General features: G+C 44.5%; 2 protein-coding genes and 1 pseudogene across 7 annotated transcripts in view; 1 reads left to right on the top strand and 2 right to left on the bottom strand.

Moving 5' to 3' along the window:
- Positions 1–2,040: 2,040 nt before the first annotated feature.
- The window catches only part of CIZ1 (CDKN1A interacting zinc finger protein 1), a 28,862-nt gene continuing 19,064 nt past the window's right edge, over positions 2,041–11,838 (top strand). For 4 of the 6 annotated variants that reach the window (XR_009552107.1, XM_060200257.1, XM_060200259.1 and 1 more), the window contains exons 1-4: positions 2,041–2,165; positions 2,689–2,884; positions 3,058–3,173; positions 11,229–11,300. Coding sequence is in view for 4 of the 6 variants with exons in the window: in XM_060200257.1 (XP_060056240.1) it covers positions 2,162–2,165; positions 2,689–2,884; positions 3,058–3,173; positions 11,229–11,300 (388 nt within the window). In the remaining 2 variants the exon portion in view is untranslated. Of the gene's footprint in view, positions 2,166–2,688; positions 2,885–3,057; positions 3,174–11,228; positions 11,301–11,838 lie in introns of those variants that run through there. The other 2 variants (XM_060200260.1, XM_060200261.1) reach the window with 2 other exon arrangements.
- On the bottom strand, positions 4,375–5,330 carry LOC132540773 (uncharacterized protein C9orf40-like). The gene has a single exon (XM_060198965.1). It carries the CDS (start codon positions 5,289–5,291, stop codon positions 4,800–4,802), a length of 492 nt encoding a protein of 163 aa, XP_060054948.1. The 5' UTR covers positions 5,292–5,330; the 3' UTR covers positions 4,375–4,799.
- On the bottom strand, positions 11,285–11,368 carry LOC132541001 (small nucleolar RNA U3; annotated as a pseudogene).

The following is an 11,838-nucleotide window of genomic DNA, read 5'->3' as shown; positions in this document are numbered from 1 at the left end:
TTTATTCCCGGAGTCGGGCTGTAGTGCAGCGGGCTAAGCGCAGGTGGCGCAAAGCACAAGGACCGGCATAAGGATGCCGGTTCAAACCCTGGCTCCCCACCTGCAGGGGAGTCGCTTCACAGGCGGTGAAGCAGGTCTGCAGGTGTCTATCTCTCCTTCTCTCTGTCTTCCCCTCCCTCTCTCCATTTCTCTCTGTCCTATACAACAACAACAATAATAACTACAATAAAACAACAAGGGCAACAAAAGGAAATAAATAAATATAAAAAAATTATTCCCTTTTGTTGCCCTTGTTTTTTTTATTGTTGTAGTTATTGTTGTTGTTATTGATGTCGTTGTTGGATCGGACAGAGAAATGGAGAGAGGAGAGGAAGACAGAGAGGGGGAGAGATAGACACCTGCAGACCTGCTTCACTGCCTGTGAAGTGACTCCCCTGCAGGTGGGAAGCCGGGGGCTTGAACCTGGACAATCTTTTTTTTTTTAAAGTAAGTTTTTTAAATCATCTTTTTATTTATTGGATAGAGATAGCCAGAAGCTGAGAGTAATGGGGGAGATAGAGACCTGCATCCCTGCTTCACCATAAATCTTACACCCAGCAGGTGGGGCTCAGGGGCCTGAACCTCAGTCCTTGCACATTGTTACATATACATCCAAACAGGTGCACCACCACCCAGCTTCCTGTTGTGGGTTTATATGTCACTTGTGCCACCTGACATGTGGTCTCACACTCTGGACACAACCCAAAGAGAATCTGGGGTGGTTACAGACTTCAGGCTCTTTGTCACAGTAATTTCAGATGGACAAAGTGGAGTGGGGGTGGAGGAACAACACAACAGTGCCAAAGAAAGAATCATTCAAGCTAAACTGTTTGGGGGAGGAGGGCAATAGAAGAACTGCTTTATTTTAATTTTTAAAAATACTGATTTTCAGGCAGGGGAGATTGCTCAGTTGGTAAAACACCAGATTTAAATTCCTGAGGTTCCTGGTTCTATCCTTAGCTCTGTAGGTACCAGAGTGTGTTCTGACCTTATTCTTTTTCTGTTTCATGTGTAACTCATTTATATATGTATATAAGCTGTATATATGGAGAGAGAATTTTACATGACAGAGGTACATGGTACATGCAGTGCATGGAATAAAATAGGGACTCCCCCCCAGAAGTGCAAGTCCTGCACTCTAGGAGATGAACTATTTCCCTAGCAGCTTATTTATCTATTCTGGTTTTGTTACCCGGGTTGTCATTGGGGCTTGATGCCTGCAGCATGTCCACTGATCCCAGTGGCCATCCCCTCCCCTCATTTGAGAGAGATAGACATCTGCTTCATTGCTCCACTACCAGTGAGACTTCCCTCACCTGTGATGGGTGGGGTTGGGAGAGTTAAGCACAAGTCCTCTTGCAAAGTAATACATGTACTTTATCAGATGTGTCACTTCCAGATGCCCCCGCCCCCCGCCATTTTAATGTATTTTTATGAAGAATTTGAGAGACACAAGAGTACTGCTCTGGCATATGGCAGGAATTGAGCTTGGTGTTGTGTTTCTTTGTTGTACCCGAACACTGCTCTGGCTTATCGTGGAGTAGGGGATTGAACCTGTGACTTTGGAGCCTCAGGTATGAGAGTCTCCTTAACCATTATATATCTTCTCCTTAACCATTATGTATCTCCTCCCAGCCAAGCTGGGGAGCCTCAGACATATGCAAGTCCTGTGTTCCAGTGCTGAGTGATTTCCCCGGTCCAAGGCTAAGAAGCAGACCTCTTCCCTTCTGAGTGCTGAGATGGGGGGGGGGTGGACACGGGGAACTGGGGACGCCCGCCGCCCCCTCCACTAGAACTGTGGGTACGGAAGCCCCTTGCAGCCCACAGTGGCACCTGGACCTCCACCCCGCCAGAGGGCGCTGCAGCGGCCTGGCCAGCTCACGGACTTCGGGGTGGACAAGGCCTGCAGGGTCCGGGGGCCCAGAGCCAGAGCCCTGTGGCTCTCCTTTCCGGCGGAGGGGCTCGCGATTGCTGGGGGCGGGGTGGAGGGCACAGGGTGGGGGGATCGGACTGTGAGTTTCCGCGCCAAAGCCTCTCGCGGGCCGTTTGGGCGGGACGGGAGGCTTAGGGTCACTTGAATGGAGGCTGCGGGCTCCGCAGGCTGGTTGGGGCCCCGGATTTGATGGGTAATGCTGGGTGTACCTGCTGAGGACGTGGTGTGGGGGGCACGGGGGCACGGGGAGGGGAGAGGGAAGCCTTCCTGATACTTGGTCGTGGGCTAAAAGGAATGGAGTGGGGGTGGGGGGGTTAACTGAAGGACTAGAGGTAGAGAGTGTGAGGATCACTGGGGGTGTGAGTGGCCAGTGGTTGACATCTTGACACCATGGGCCTGGGGAGAAGCAAGGTTGGGGGTGGGGAGTGGGAACCTGTATTGGGGTCCTACCAAACTCCAGGAACGATGGTTGGATAGTGCCAGGACTTGGGGAGGAGGGGAGGAAGGTGTGTGCGGAACTGACGTGATGCTATTGCTGTTGCTGCTGCTGCTGCTGCTGGCAAAGTTGCAGGTGCATTCAAAGGATGGGGTGCCAGGTTGGCAGACTCTCGGCAGGACGCCCAGATGTAGTTATAGAATGCAGGTTGGGGTTGGGATGGGTGGCAGGAGAGGAGCTGGCTTCTGATGAGGGCCCCACTCTCTTCCCCTTCCCTTAGACACTATGTTCAATCAGCAGCAGCAGCAACTGCAGCAGCAACAGCTGCAGCAGTTGCAACAACAACAGCTGCAGCAGCAACAACTGCAGCAGCAGCAGCTGCAGCAACAACAGCTACAGCAACAGCAGTTACTGCAACTCCAGCAGCTGCTTCAGCCCACCTCACCACAGACCCTGCTGCCCATGACCGTCAGCCGGTGAGTTCTCCATGAAGGGGTGTCTGGCTTGGGCCGGTAGTTTGGATGCTCCCCAATCCCAGTTACGTTCTCAGGAGCATCCCTGTATGAGTCCTGGAGGTGAGGAAGTCTCACAGAAAGGGGGAAGAATGTGACTTTCCGCAGAACCCTCTGACACCCCTCCCACCACACAGGGGCCTCCTGCAACAACAGCCTCAGCAGCAGCTTCTGACTCTCCCAGGTGCCTGCTCCGCTCCCCTTCTCAGTGGCTCGGTGCTGCAGAGAGCTTTGTATCTGCAGCAGCTGCAAGGTATGCAAAGGCCTATCTTGGGGTGTTTCTGGGACAGCTCCCCAGCAGCCCGTTGTGCTGAGTCTCAGCAGATCCACACAGGAACTCTGAGGGGAAGGTCCTTCGGGTGCCCCAGTTGACATCAAGGCTCCAGGAAGTGGAAGTCCTAGTTGTTCATCTGGAAACAGTCTGTCTACTGTTGTTTCGTCATTGAATAGAACAACTGCGTGATTATCAACCATATGATCTGACAGTCTGTTGTATAGATTGAATTTTATTTTTTATTTTTTTTAAATAATTTATTTCTTTATTGGGGAATTAATGTTTTACATTCAACAGTAAATACAATAGTTTGTACATGCATAACATTCCCCAGATTCCCATTTAACAATACAACCCCCACTATGTCATTCATCATCTTTCATGGACCTGCATTCTCCCCATCCACCCACCCACCCCAGAGTCTTTTACTTTGGTGTAATACTCCAATTCCATTTCAGGTTTGACTTGTGTTTTCTTTTCTAATCTTGTTTTTCAACTTCGGCCTGAGAGTGAGATCATCCCATATTCATCCTTCAGTTTCTGACTTATTTCACTCAACATGATTTTTTCAAGGTCCATCCAAGATCGGCTGAAAACGGTGAAGTCACCATTTTTTACAGCTGAGTAGTATTCCATTGTGTATATAGACCACAACTTGCTCAGCCACTCATCTGTTGTTGGACACCTGGGTTGCTTCCAGGTTTTGGCTATTACAAATTGTGCTGCCAAGAACATATGTGTACACAGATCTTTTTGGATGGATATGTTGGGTTCCTTAGGATATATCCCCAGGAGGGGAATTGCAGGGTCATAGGGTAGGTCCATTTCTAGCCTTCTGAGAGTTCTCCAGACTGTTCTCCACAGAGGTTGGACCAATTGACATTCCCACCAGCAGTGCAGGAGGGTTCCTTTGACCCCACACCCTCTCCAGCATTTGCTGCTGTTCCCTTTTCTGATGTGTGACATTCTCACAGGAGTGAAGTGGTATCTCATTGTTGTCTTGATTTGCATTTCTCTGACAATCAGAGACTTGGAGCATTTTTTCATGTGTTTCTCGGCCTTTTGGATCTCTTCTGTGGTGAATATTCTGTCCAAGTCCTCCCCCCATTTTTGGATGGGGTTATTTGTTGTCTTGTTGTTGAGTCTGGCAAGCTCTTTATATATGTTGGTTATTAAACTCTTTTTTTTTTATCAGAAAACATTTTATTAATTACAGTTATTATAAAGCAATATTCATTTTATGTACCACAAACCAGCTTTTTTGTGTGCAAACAGGGAATATTCTGAGTACTTCCCAATCTACTTTTAAAACTACCAGAACTCCTTTTATCTCCAAAGTGAAAATCGAGACAAAAAAATGTTCTTTTGGAATGCATACATAAAACACTTCCTATAACTGCACTATATCCTTCATAAATCCCTATCAGAAGGTTGAGTAGTAACTACAGACATTTATCTTTTAAAAGATTTATCCTTTTCCTCATTTTTTCAAGTTTGGGAACAATATACCAAGTATGGAAAATAACTTTTCTTTGTAAGAACACATGAATTCATTTAAAGATGTCTCTTCAGATGCAGAAAACCTCATTTCTTCAGTTGCTTCTGTCAGGACTCCATATCAACCTCCACCACTTCACTCTGGCCCTGGAGCTTTGCTTTTGCCAAGTTGTCCTCATTCACAGCTTCAATATCTGCCAAATCAATAGGTGGTAAAGGGTTCCTCCAGTACTGAAAGGTGTTATACTGCCAAAATTCTTCATTAAGCCTTTCCGGCGCGGCACCCCAGTCTCCCCGCGGGGACCCCCCGCGTCCCGCCCCGCCGTCGCCGCCGCCCCTGGGGGCCCGGGCGTCCGGCTGCTCCCCGGGCTCCGGAGCCCGTGGGGGCGGCTCGCCCGTGTCCAGGCCGCGGCCCTCCGGCTGCCCGCCGCCACGGCGCTTGCGGGGCTCAGGCGGAGGCTCGGCCACGGCCGCCGCCGCGTCCATTCTGCGTTTGCGAGGCGGCGACACCCAGCACGGCGGCCCGTCGGGAAGGCCACGCAGGAGCCGCTTCCAGGGCGCGTGGAACACCAGCGGCTCGGCCGCACGCCGCTTGGCCATGGCGGGGCTCGGGCGGCGGGCACAGGTGCACGGCCCCCGCCTTAGCCTGCGCCCGCGATGCCTCAGACGTTGGCAAATACTGCGCCGGTTATTAAACTCTTATCTGATGTATGGCATGTAAAGATCTTCTCCCATTCTGTGAGGGGTCTCTTGGTTTGAGTAGTGGTTTCTTTTGCTGTGAAGAAGCTTTTTAATTTGATGTAGTCCCATAGGTTTATACTTGCCTTAGTCTTCCTTGTAATTGGATTCGTTTCATTGAAAATGTCTTTAAAATGTATGCGGAAAAAAGTTCTGCCAATATTTTCCTCTAAGTATTTGATAGTTTGTGGTCTAACATCCAAGTCCTTGATCCACTTGGAATTTACTTTTGTATTTGGTGAAATACAGTGATTCAGTTTCATTCTTCTGCATGTTTCAACCCATTGTTTCCAACACCATTTGTTGAAGAGACTCTGCTTTCCCCATGTAATAGTCTGGGCTCCTTTGTCAAAGATTAGATGTCCATACGTGTGGGGCCTCATTTCTGGGCCCTCAATTCTATTCCACTGGTCAGTGTGTCTGTTCATGTTCCAGTACCAAGCAGTTTTGATGACAATGGCCCTATAATACAGTTTGAGATCTGGGAGTATGATGCCTCCAGTTCTGTTCTTTTTTCTCAAGATTGTTTTGGCAATTCTAGGTCTTTTCTGGTTCCAGATAAACATTTGTAGCATTTGTTCTATTCTCCTAAAAAATGTGCTTGGGATCTTGATGGGGATAGCATTAAATTTGTAGATGGCTCTGGGTAATATATTCATTTTGATGATGTTAATTCTTCCAACCCATGAGCATGGAATATCTTTCCACTTCTTTGTGTCTTTTTCAATTTCTTTGAGTAGTGACTCATAATTTTCAGTATACAAGTCTTTCACTTCTTTGGTTAGGTTTACTCCTAGATATTTTATTGTTTTTGTTGCTATAGAAAAAGGAACTGATTTCTGGATTTCAATTTCTTCTAACTTAGTGTTTGCATAGAGAAATGCCACTGACTTTTGAATGTTAATTTTATAGCCTGACACCTTACTGTATTGCCTGATGATTTCCAAAAGCTTCTTGCTGGATTCCTTAGGTTTTTCCATGTATACTATCATGTCATCTGCAAATAAGGAGAGTTTGACTTCTTCTCTTCCAATCTGTATCCCTTTAATTCCTTGCTCCTGCCTGATTGCTATGGCAAGAACTTCCAACACTATGTTGAATAGTAATGGTGATAGTGGGCAGCCCTGTCTAGTACCTGATCTGAGGGGAAATGCTTCCAGTTTTTCACCATTGAGTATGATGTTGGCTGTAGGTAGGTTTGCTATATATAGACTCCACTATCTTCAGGAATTTTCCCTCTATTCCCATTTTTTGTAGTGTTTTGATCATAAAGGGATGTTGTATTTTGTCAAAGGCTTTCTCTGCATCTATTGATATGACCATGTGGTTTTTGGTCTTGCTTTTGTTGATGTGGTGGATCACATTGATTGATTTACGTATATTAAACCAACCTTGCATGCCTGGGATAAACCCCACTTGGTCATGATGAACAATCTTTTTGATATACTGCTGTATCCGGTTGGCTAGAATTTTGTTCAATATTTTATCATCTATGTTCATCAGAGATATTGGTCTGTAGTTTTCTTTTTTGGTTGTGTCCCTGTCTGCTTTTGGTATCAGGGTGATGTTGGCTTCATAGAAGCTGGCAGGGAGTATTCCAGTGTCTTCAGTCTTCTGGAAGACTTTTAAAAGTAGAGGTATTAGTTCTTCTTTGAAAGTTTTGTAGAATTCATTTGTAAAACCATCTGGTCCAGGACTTTTATTTTTGGGAAGATTTTTGATAACTGTTTCAATTTCATTAGCTGTGATGGGCCTGTTCATGTTATCCACTTCCTCTTTACTTAGTTTTGGAAGTTGGTAGGTATCTAGGAAATCATTCATTTCTTCCAGGTTCTCTAGCTTGGTGGCATATAGTTGTTCATAGAAGCCTCGCATGATATGTTGAATTTCTGCAGTGTCTGTTGTGATTTCTCCTCTTTCATTTACTATCCGATTTATTTGGGTCTTCTCCCTTTTTTGTTTTGTGAGTCTGGCTAAAGGCTTGTCAATTTTGTTTACTCTTTCGAAGAACCAACATTTACTTTCATTGATCTTTTGTATGGTTTTCCTATTCTCAATGTTATTTATTTCTGCCCTAACTTTAGTGATTTCTGTCCTTCTGGTTGATTTAGGATTCCTTTGTTGTTCTTCTTCTAGGTCTTTAAGATGTGCAATCAGGCTGTTTATTTGTGCCTTTTCTTGTTTCCTAATGTGTGCTTGTATAGCTATGAACTTCCCTCTTAGGACTGCTTTAGCTGTGTCCCTAATATTTTGATAGCTTGTATCTTCATTTTCATTGAACTCTCGAAACATTTTGATTTCTTCCTTGATTTCCTCTTTGACCCAGAAGTTGTTAAGAAGTGTACTGTTGAGCTTCCACATTTTGGGACTGTTACTAATCTTTTGTTGATTGTTAAGTGTTAGTTTAATTCCACTGTGGTCTGAGAAGATGCTTGGGATGATTTCAGTGCTCTTGAATTGGCTGATGCTGTCTTTGTGGCCTAACATATGGTCTATCCTTGAGAATGATCCATGTGGATTTGAGTAAAATGTGTATTCCAGTTTCTTGAGATGAATGACTCTGAAAATGTCCAATAGTTCTAGTTTATCTATCTCTTCATTTAGCTCCCTTATGTCTTTACTGATTTTCTTCCTGGATGATCTGTCAAGTTGAGATAGTGGGGTGTTGAAGTCCCCTACTATGATTGTGTTACTGTTAATATATTGCTGTAGCTCTTTCAGTAGAAGTTTGATGCATTTAGATGGCTTCTCATTGGGTGCATAAATATTAATAATTGTTAAGTCCTCTTGATTGACTGATCCTCTGAGCATTAAGTAGTGTCCATTCCTATCTTTTTTAATCTTATCTATTTTAAAGTCTATCATGTCAGATATGAGCATAGCTGTTCCTGCCCTTTTTTGTGGGCCATTGGCTTGTATGATAGTTTTCCATCCTTTCACTTTAAGTCTGTGTTTGTCTTGTTGAGTTAGGTGAGTTTCCTGTAGACAACATATTGTTGGGTTGTGTTTTCTGATCCATCTTCCTACTCTGTGTCTTTTAATAGGTGAATTCAGGCCATTGACATTTATTGATATCAAAGATTGAAGATATTTTAACGCCATTCTTGTAGAGTTTTAGAGTGTTTTGATATATGTCCTATTTGTGGTGGTCTGGTTGTTTATAGGAGACCTTTCAGAACTTCTTTCAGGGCAGGCTTGGTGATGGTTGCTTCCTTCAACTGTTGCTTGTCTGAGAAGGTTTTGATGCTTCCATCTAGTCTGAATGACAGTCTAGCAGGATATAGTATTCTTGGCTGAAAGCCTTTCTCATTGAGCACTCGATAGATATCTTGCCATTCTCTTCTGGCCTATAGTGTTTGTATGGAGAAGTCTGCTGCTAATCTTATGGGTTTTCCTTTGTAGGTGACTCTTTGTTTTTCTCTTGCAGCCTTGAGGATCCTTTCTTTATCCTTATTCCTTTCCATTCTAAGTATGACATGTCTTGGTGTCTTTAGGTCTGGGTTAATTCTGTTTGGGACCCTCTGGGCTTCTTGAATCTTTATGTCTTTGGTGTTGTCTAGACTAGAGAAATTTTCAGCTATTATGGCCTGGAGAATGCTTTCTTCCTCCCCTTCTCTTTCTTCCTCTGGTAAGCCAATAATGCGTATATTGTTTCTTTTGAAGTCATCCCATAGGACTCTGTTGTTGTTTTCAGCATCTCTTAATCTCTTTTTGAGATCTCTTACTTCTTTTTTAGTTGTCTCTAATTCATCCTCAATCTTGCTAATTCTGTCTTCAGCCTCATAGATTCTATTCTCTCTGCCCTCTACTGCTTTCTGGAGTTCATCTATTTTGTTGCCCTGCTGTGATACTGTTTTAGCTTGTTCAGCTAGTTGCCTTCTTAGCTCAGCGATTTCAGCTTTCAGCTCTCTAATAACCATGAGATAATTAGAATTTTCTTCCATATTCTCATTTGTTCCTGCATTTCTGACTACAATTTTTTCAAATTCTTTACTCACTCCTGTTATTATTTCCTTAGCTAATGTTTGGATGTTGAACTCGTTGTTTTGTGCTTCACCCTCTGGAGGACTTTTAGCTGGACTCTTGTCCTGGTTCGAGTCTCCAATATTTTTTCTTGTTTTTTTAAACATTTTATATATTATGTTATGAGTTCCCTTTATCAGTACTTTTCAAATTATTGATCACTATTGCCTGGATTGACTTGTGTCTAAGTAATTTAATTAAAGGGTTTACCTTGGTGGAAGTTAACAGTTTTTTCAATCCCTGAGTTGGAGCTCAGTGGTGTAAAAGCCTCTTTGTTTTTCTTCCCTGTAGGCTATGGGAGCCTGAGGGCTTTTAAACTATCAATAGGCTTGTTAGCTTAATCACTGACTCCTGACCAAGAGATAAAGCAGGGTGTGGCAGAGATAATCCAGTGGTTATGCAAAGAGACTTTCACAGCCCCTCAGCTATGCCACCGAGGTATAGGTCTTCTCCTGAGTTTCCCAGTTAGATCTCTGTCCCCTGGTGTCCCTCCCTGTTGCTGCTCCAGATTCTGAGGGTAGTAGCAGTGGAGACTCAGAGTTGCACTTGGTGAGTCTCTGGGGAGTCCTTTCCTCCCTCCAGCTGTCCCCTTGTTGGTGGAGCAGACTGGAGGTGGTGTCTCCACTGATAAACTGTTGAACTGTTCGCAGCCACTTAATCTCTCCTTAGGCCCCTCTCTCCTCTTTGTCACCAGCCACGCGTGTTTGTACTCATGGGTGATTTACTGGGTTTCTGTGGTCATTCTAGTCCTGTCTTGTTTCGGTCCGGGTGGTCTCCTTTGGTATTCCTAGTTGATCCGGGAGAGGAGAGGAGAGGAGAGGAGAGGAGAGGAGAGGAGAGGAGAGGAGAGGAGAGGAGAGAAAGCGATCTGCTGCTCGTAGCTCCGCCTCCGGAAGTCGAATCCAACTCTAGATTGAATTTTAAATAAAGATTAATTTTTAATTATGATAGAAATAGGAAGAGCAGCAAGAGAGAGAGAGAGAGAAAGAGAGGCAGCTGCAGCACTGCTCCACCACTTGTGAATCTTCTCTATTTCAGGGGGACCAGGCACTTGAACCTGGGTCCTTGTGCATGGTAATGTGTGTACTTTACCAGTTGTTCCACCACCTGACCTTATAAGGTTATTTTTAAAAAATTGGGCAGGGGTAGACAGCATAATAGTTATGCAGACAAACTCATGTCTGAGGCTTCTAAGTCCCAGGTTCAGTCCCCTGCACCACTATAAACCAGAGCTGACCAGTGCTCTGGTTAAAAAAAAAAAAAAAAAAAAAGGCTTTTTTAAAAAAAAATTCATTCTTAAGAGTTTACTTATTTATTTATTCCCTTTTGTTGCCATTGTTTTTTTATTGTTGTAGCTATTGTTGTCGTCATTGTTGGATAGGACAGAGAGAAATGGATAGAGGAGGGGAAGACAGAGGGGAAGAGAAAGACAGACACCTGCAGACCTGCTTCACTGCTTGTGAAGAGATTCCCCTGCAGTTGGGGAGCTGGGTGCTCGAACCAGGATCTTTATGCTGGTCCTTGGGCTTTGTGCCACGGGTGCTTAGCCCACTGCGCTACTACCCGACTCCCAACAGCTTAATATTCTGTTGGAGAGATGTGCCCATCTCTCATCTAAACTCCCTCAGCCTTTTATTTGCTGCTTTACTTGCACTGGGATGAATATCTTGTTTGTGATAATATCCTTAGAGTTGATTCCTAAGATTGGGACTTGGGTCAGTGGTGGGTGGATATGTGATGGTTGTTGATAACTTTTGCTGACTTGCTTTCCCAAAGGACTGGACCAGTTTGCAGTGCCACCAGCCACGTATGACAGTACCGGCCTCACCATGCCCACAGCAACACTGGGTATATATGCTTTATATATTTATGTGTGTGTAAAGAACTATAGAAATGATCCCTGAAAGTATAGTCATGTTTATGTGTGTGTATATATGAGTTACTAATCCAGTTGGCATAAAGAGACTATATCACTTACGCTTTTGCTTACATTTCTTAGAGTGTTAGTCCAATCTGAGTATTTTATATTCACTAAATATTTTTCCTCAGTGTGTGACTTGTCCGTGTCCTTTGTGCCTTCTTCTTCTAGCATGTGTCATTGTGTGAGTGCCTTGCTTCATTGTGTTATTCACTTCATGCTGTGGTAGACTGAATCTATGGCTTTATGTGTCTGTATTACCACTGAACCACCTCCCTGACCCAATGTTTTCTCCCCCTTTTCTAGAATGAGAGAGACAATAAGAGGGAGAGAGAGTGGAAAGCACCACTCCATCATCTGTGGTGGATGTTCCCATGTGGTGCAGGGAATCAAACCCAGAGCCTCACACATGAAAGGAGGGCCATGACACCTCTTCAGCCCCTAATTTTAAGAGCTAGTTGGCACACT

The sequence above is a fragment of the Erinaceus europaeus genome, chromosome 10 (assembly GCF_950295315.1).
Source record: "Erinaceus europaeus chromosome 10, mEriEur2.1, whole genome shotgun sequence".
Taxonomy (NCBI): domain Eukaryota; kingdom Metazoa; phylum Chordata; class Mammalia; order Eulipotyphla; family Erinaceidae; genus Erinaceus; species Erinaceus europaeus.
This window is presented reverse-complemented; position numbering and strand designations above follow the sequence as displayed.

What these genes read in the sequence shown, in the direction of transcription:
- LOC132540773 (XM_060198965.1), bottom strand. Translation starts at nt 5,291, where the DNA reads ATGGCCAAGCGGCGTGCGGCCGAGCCGCTGGTGTTCCACGCGCCCTGG.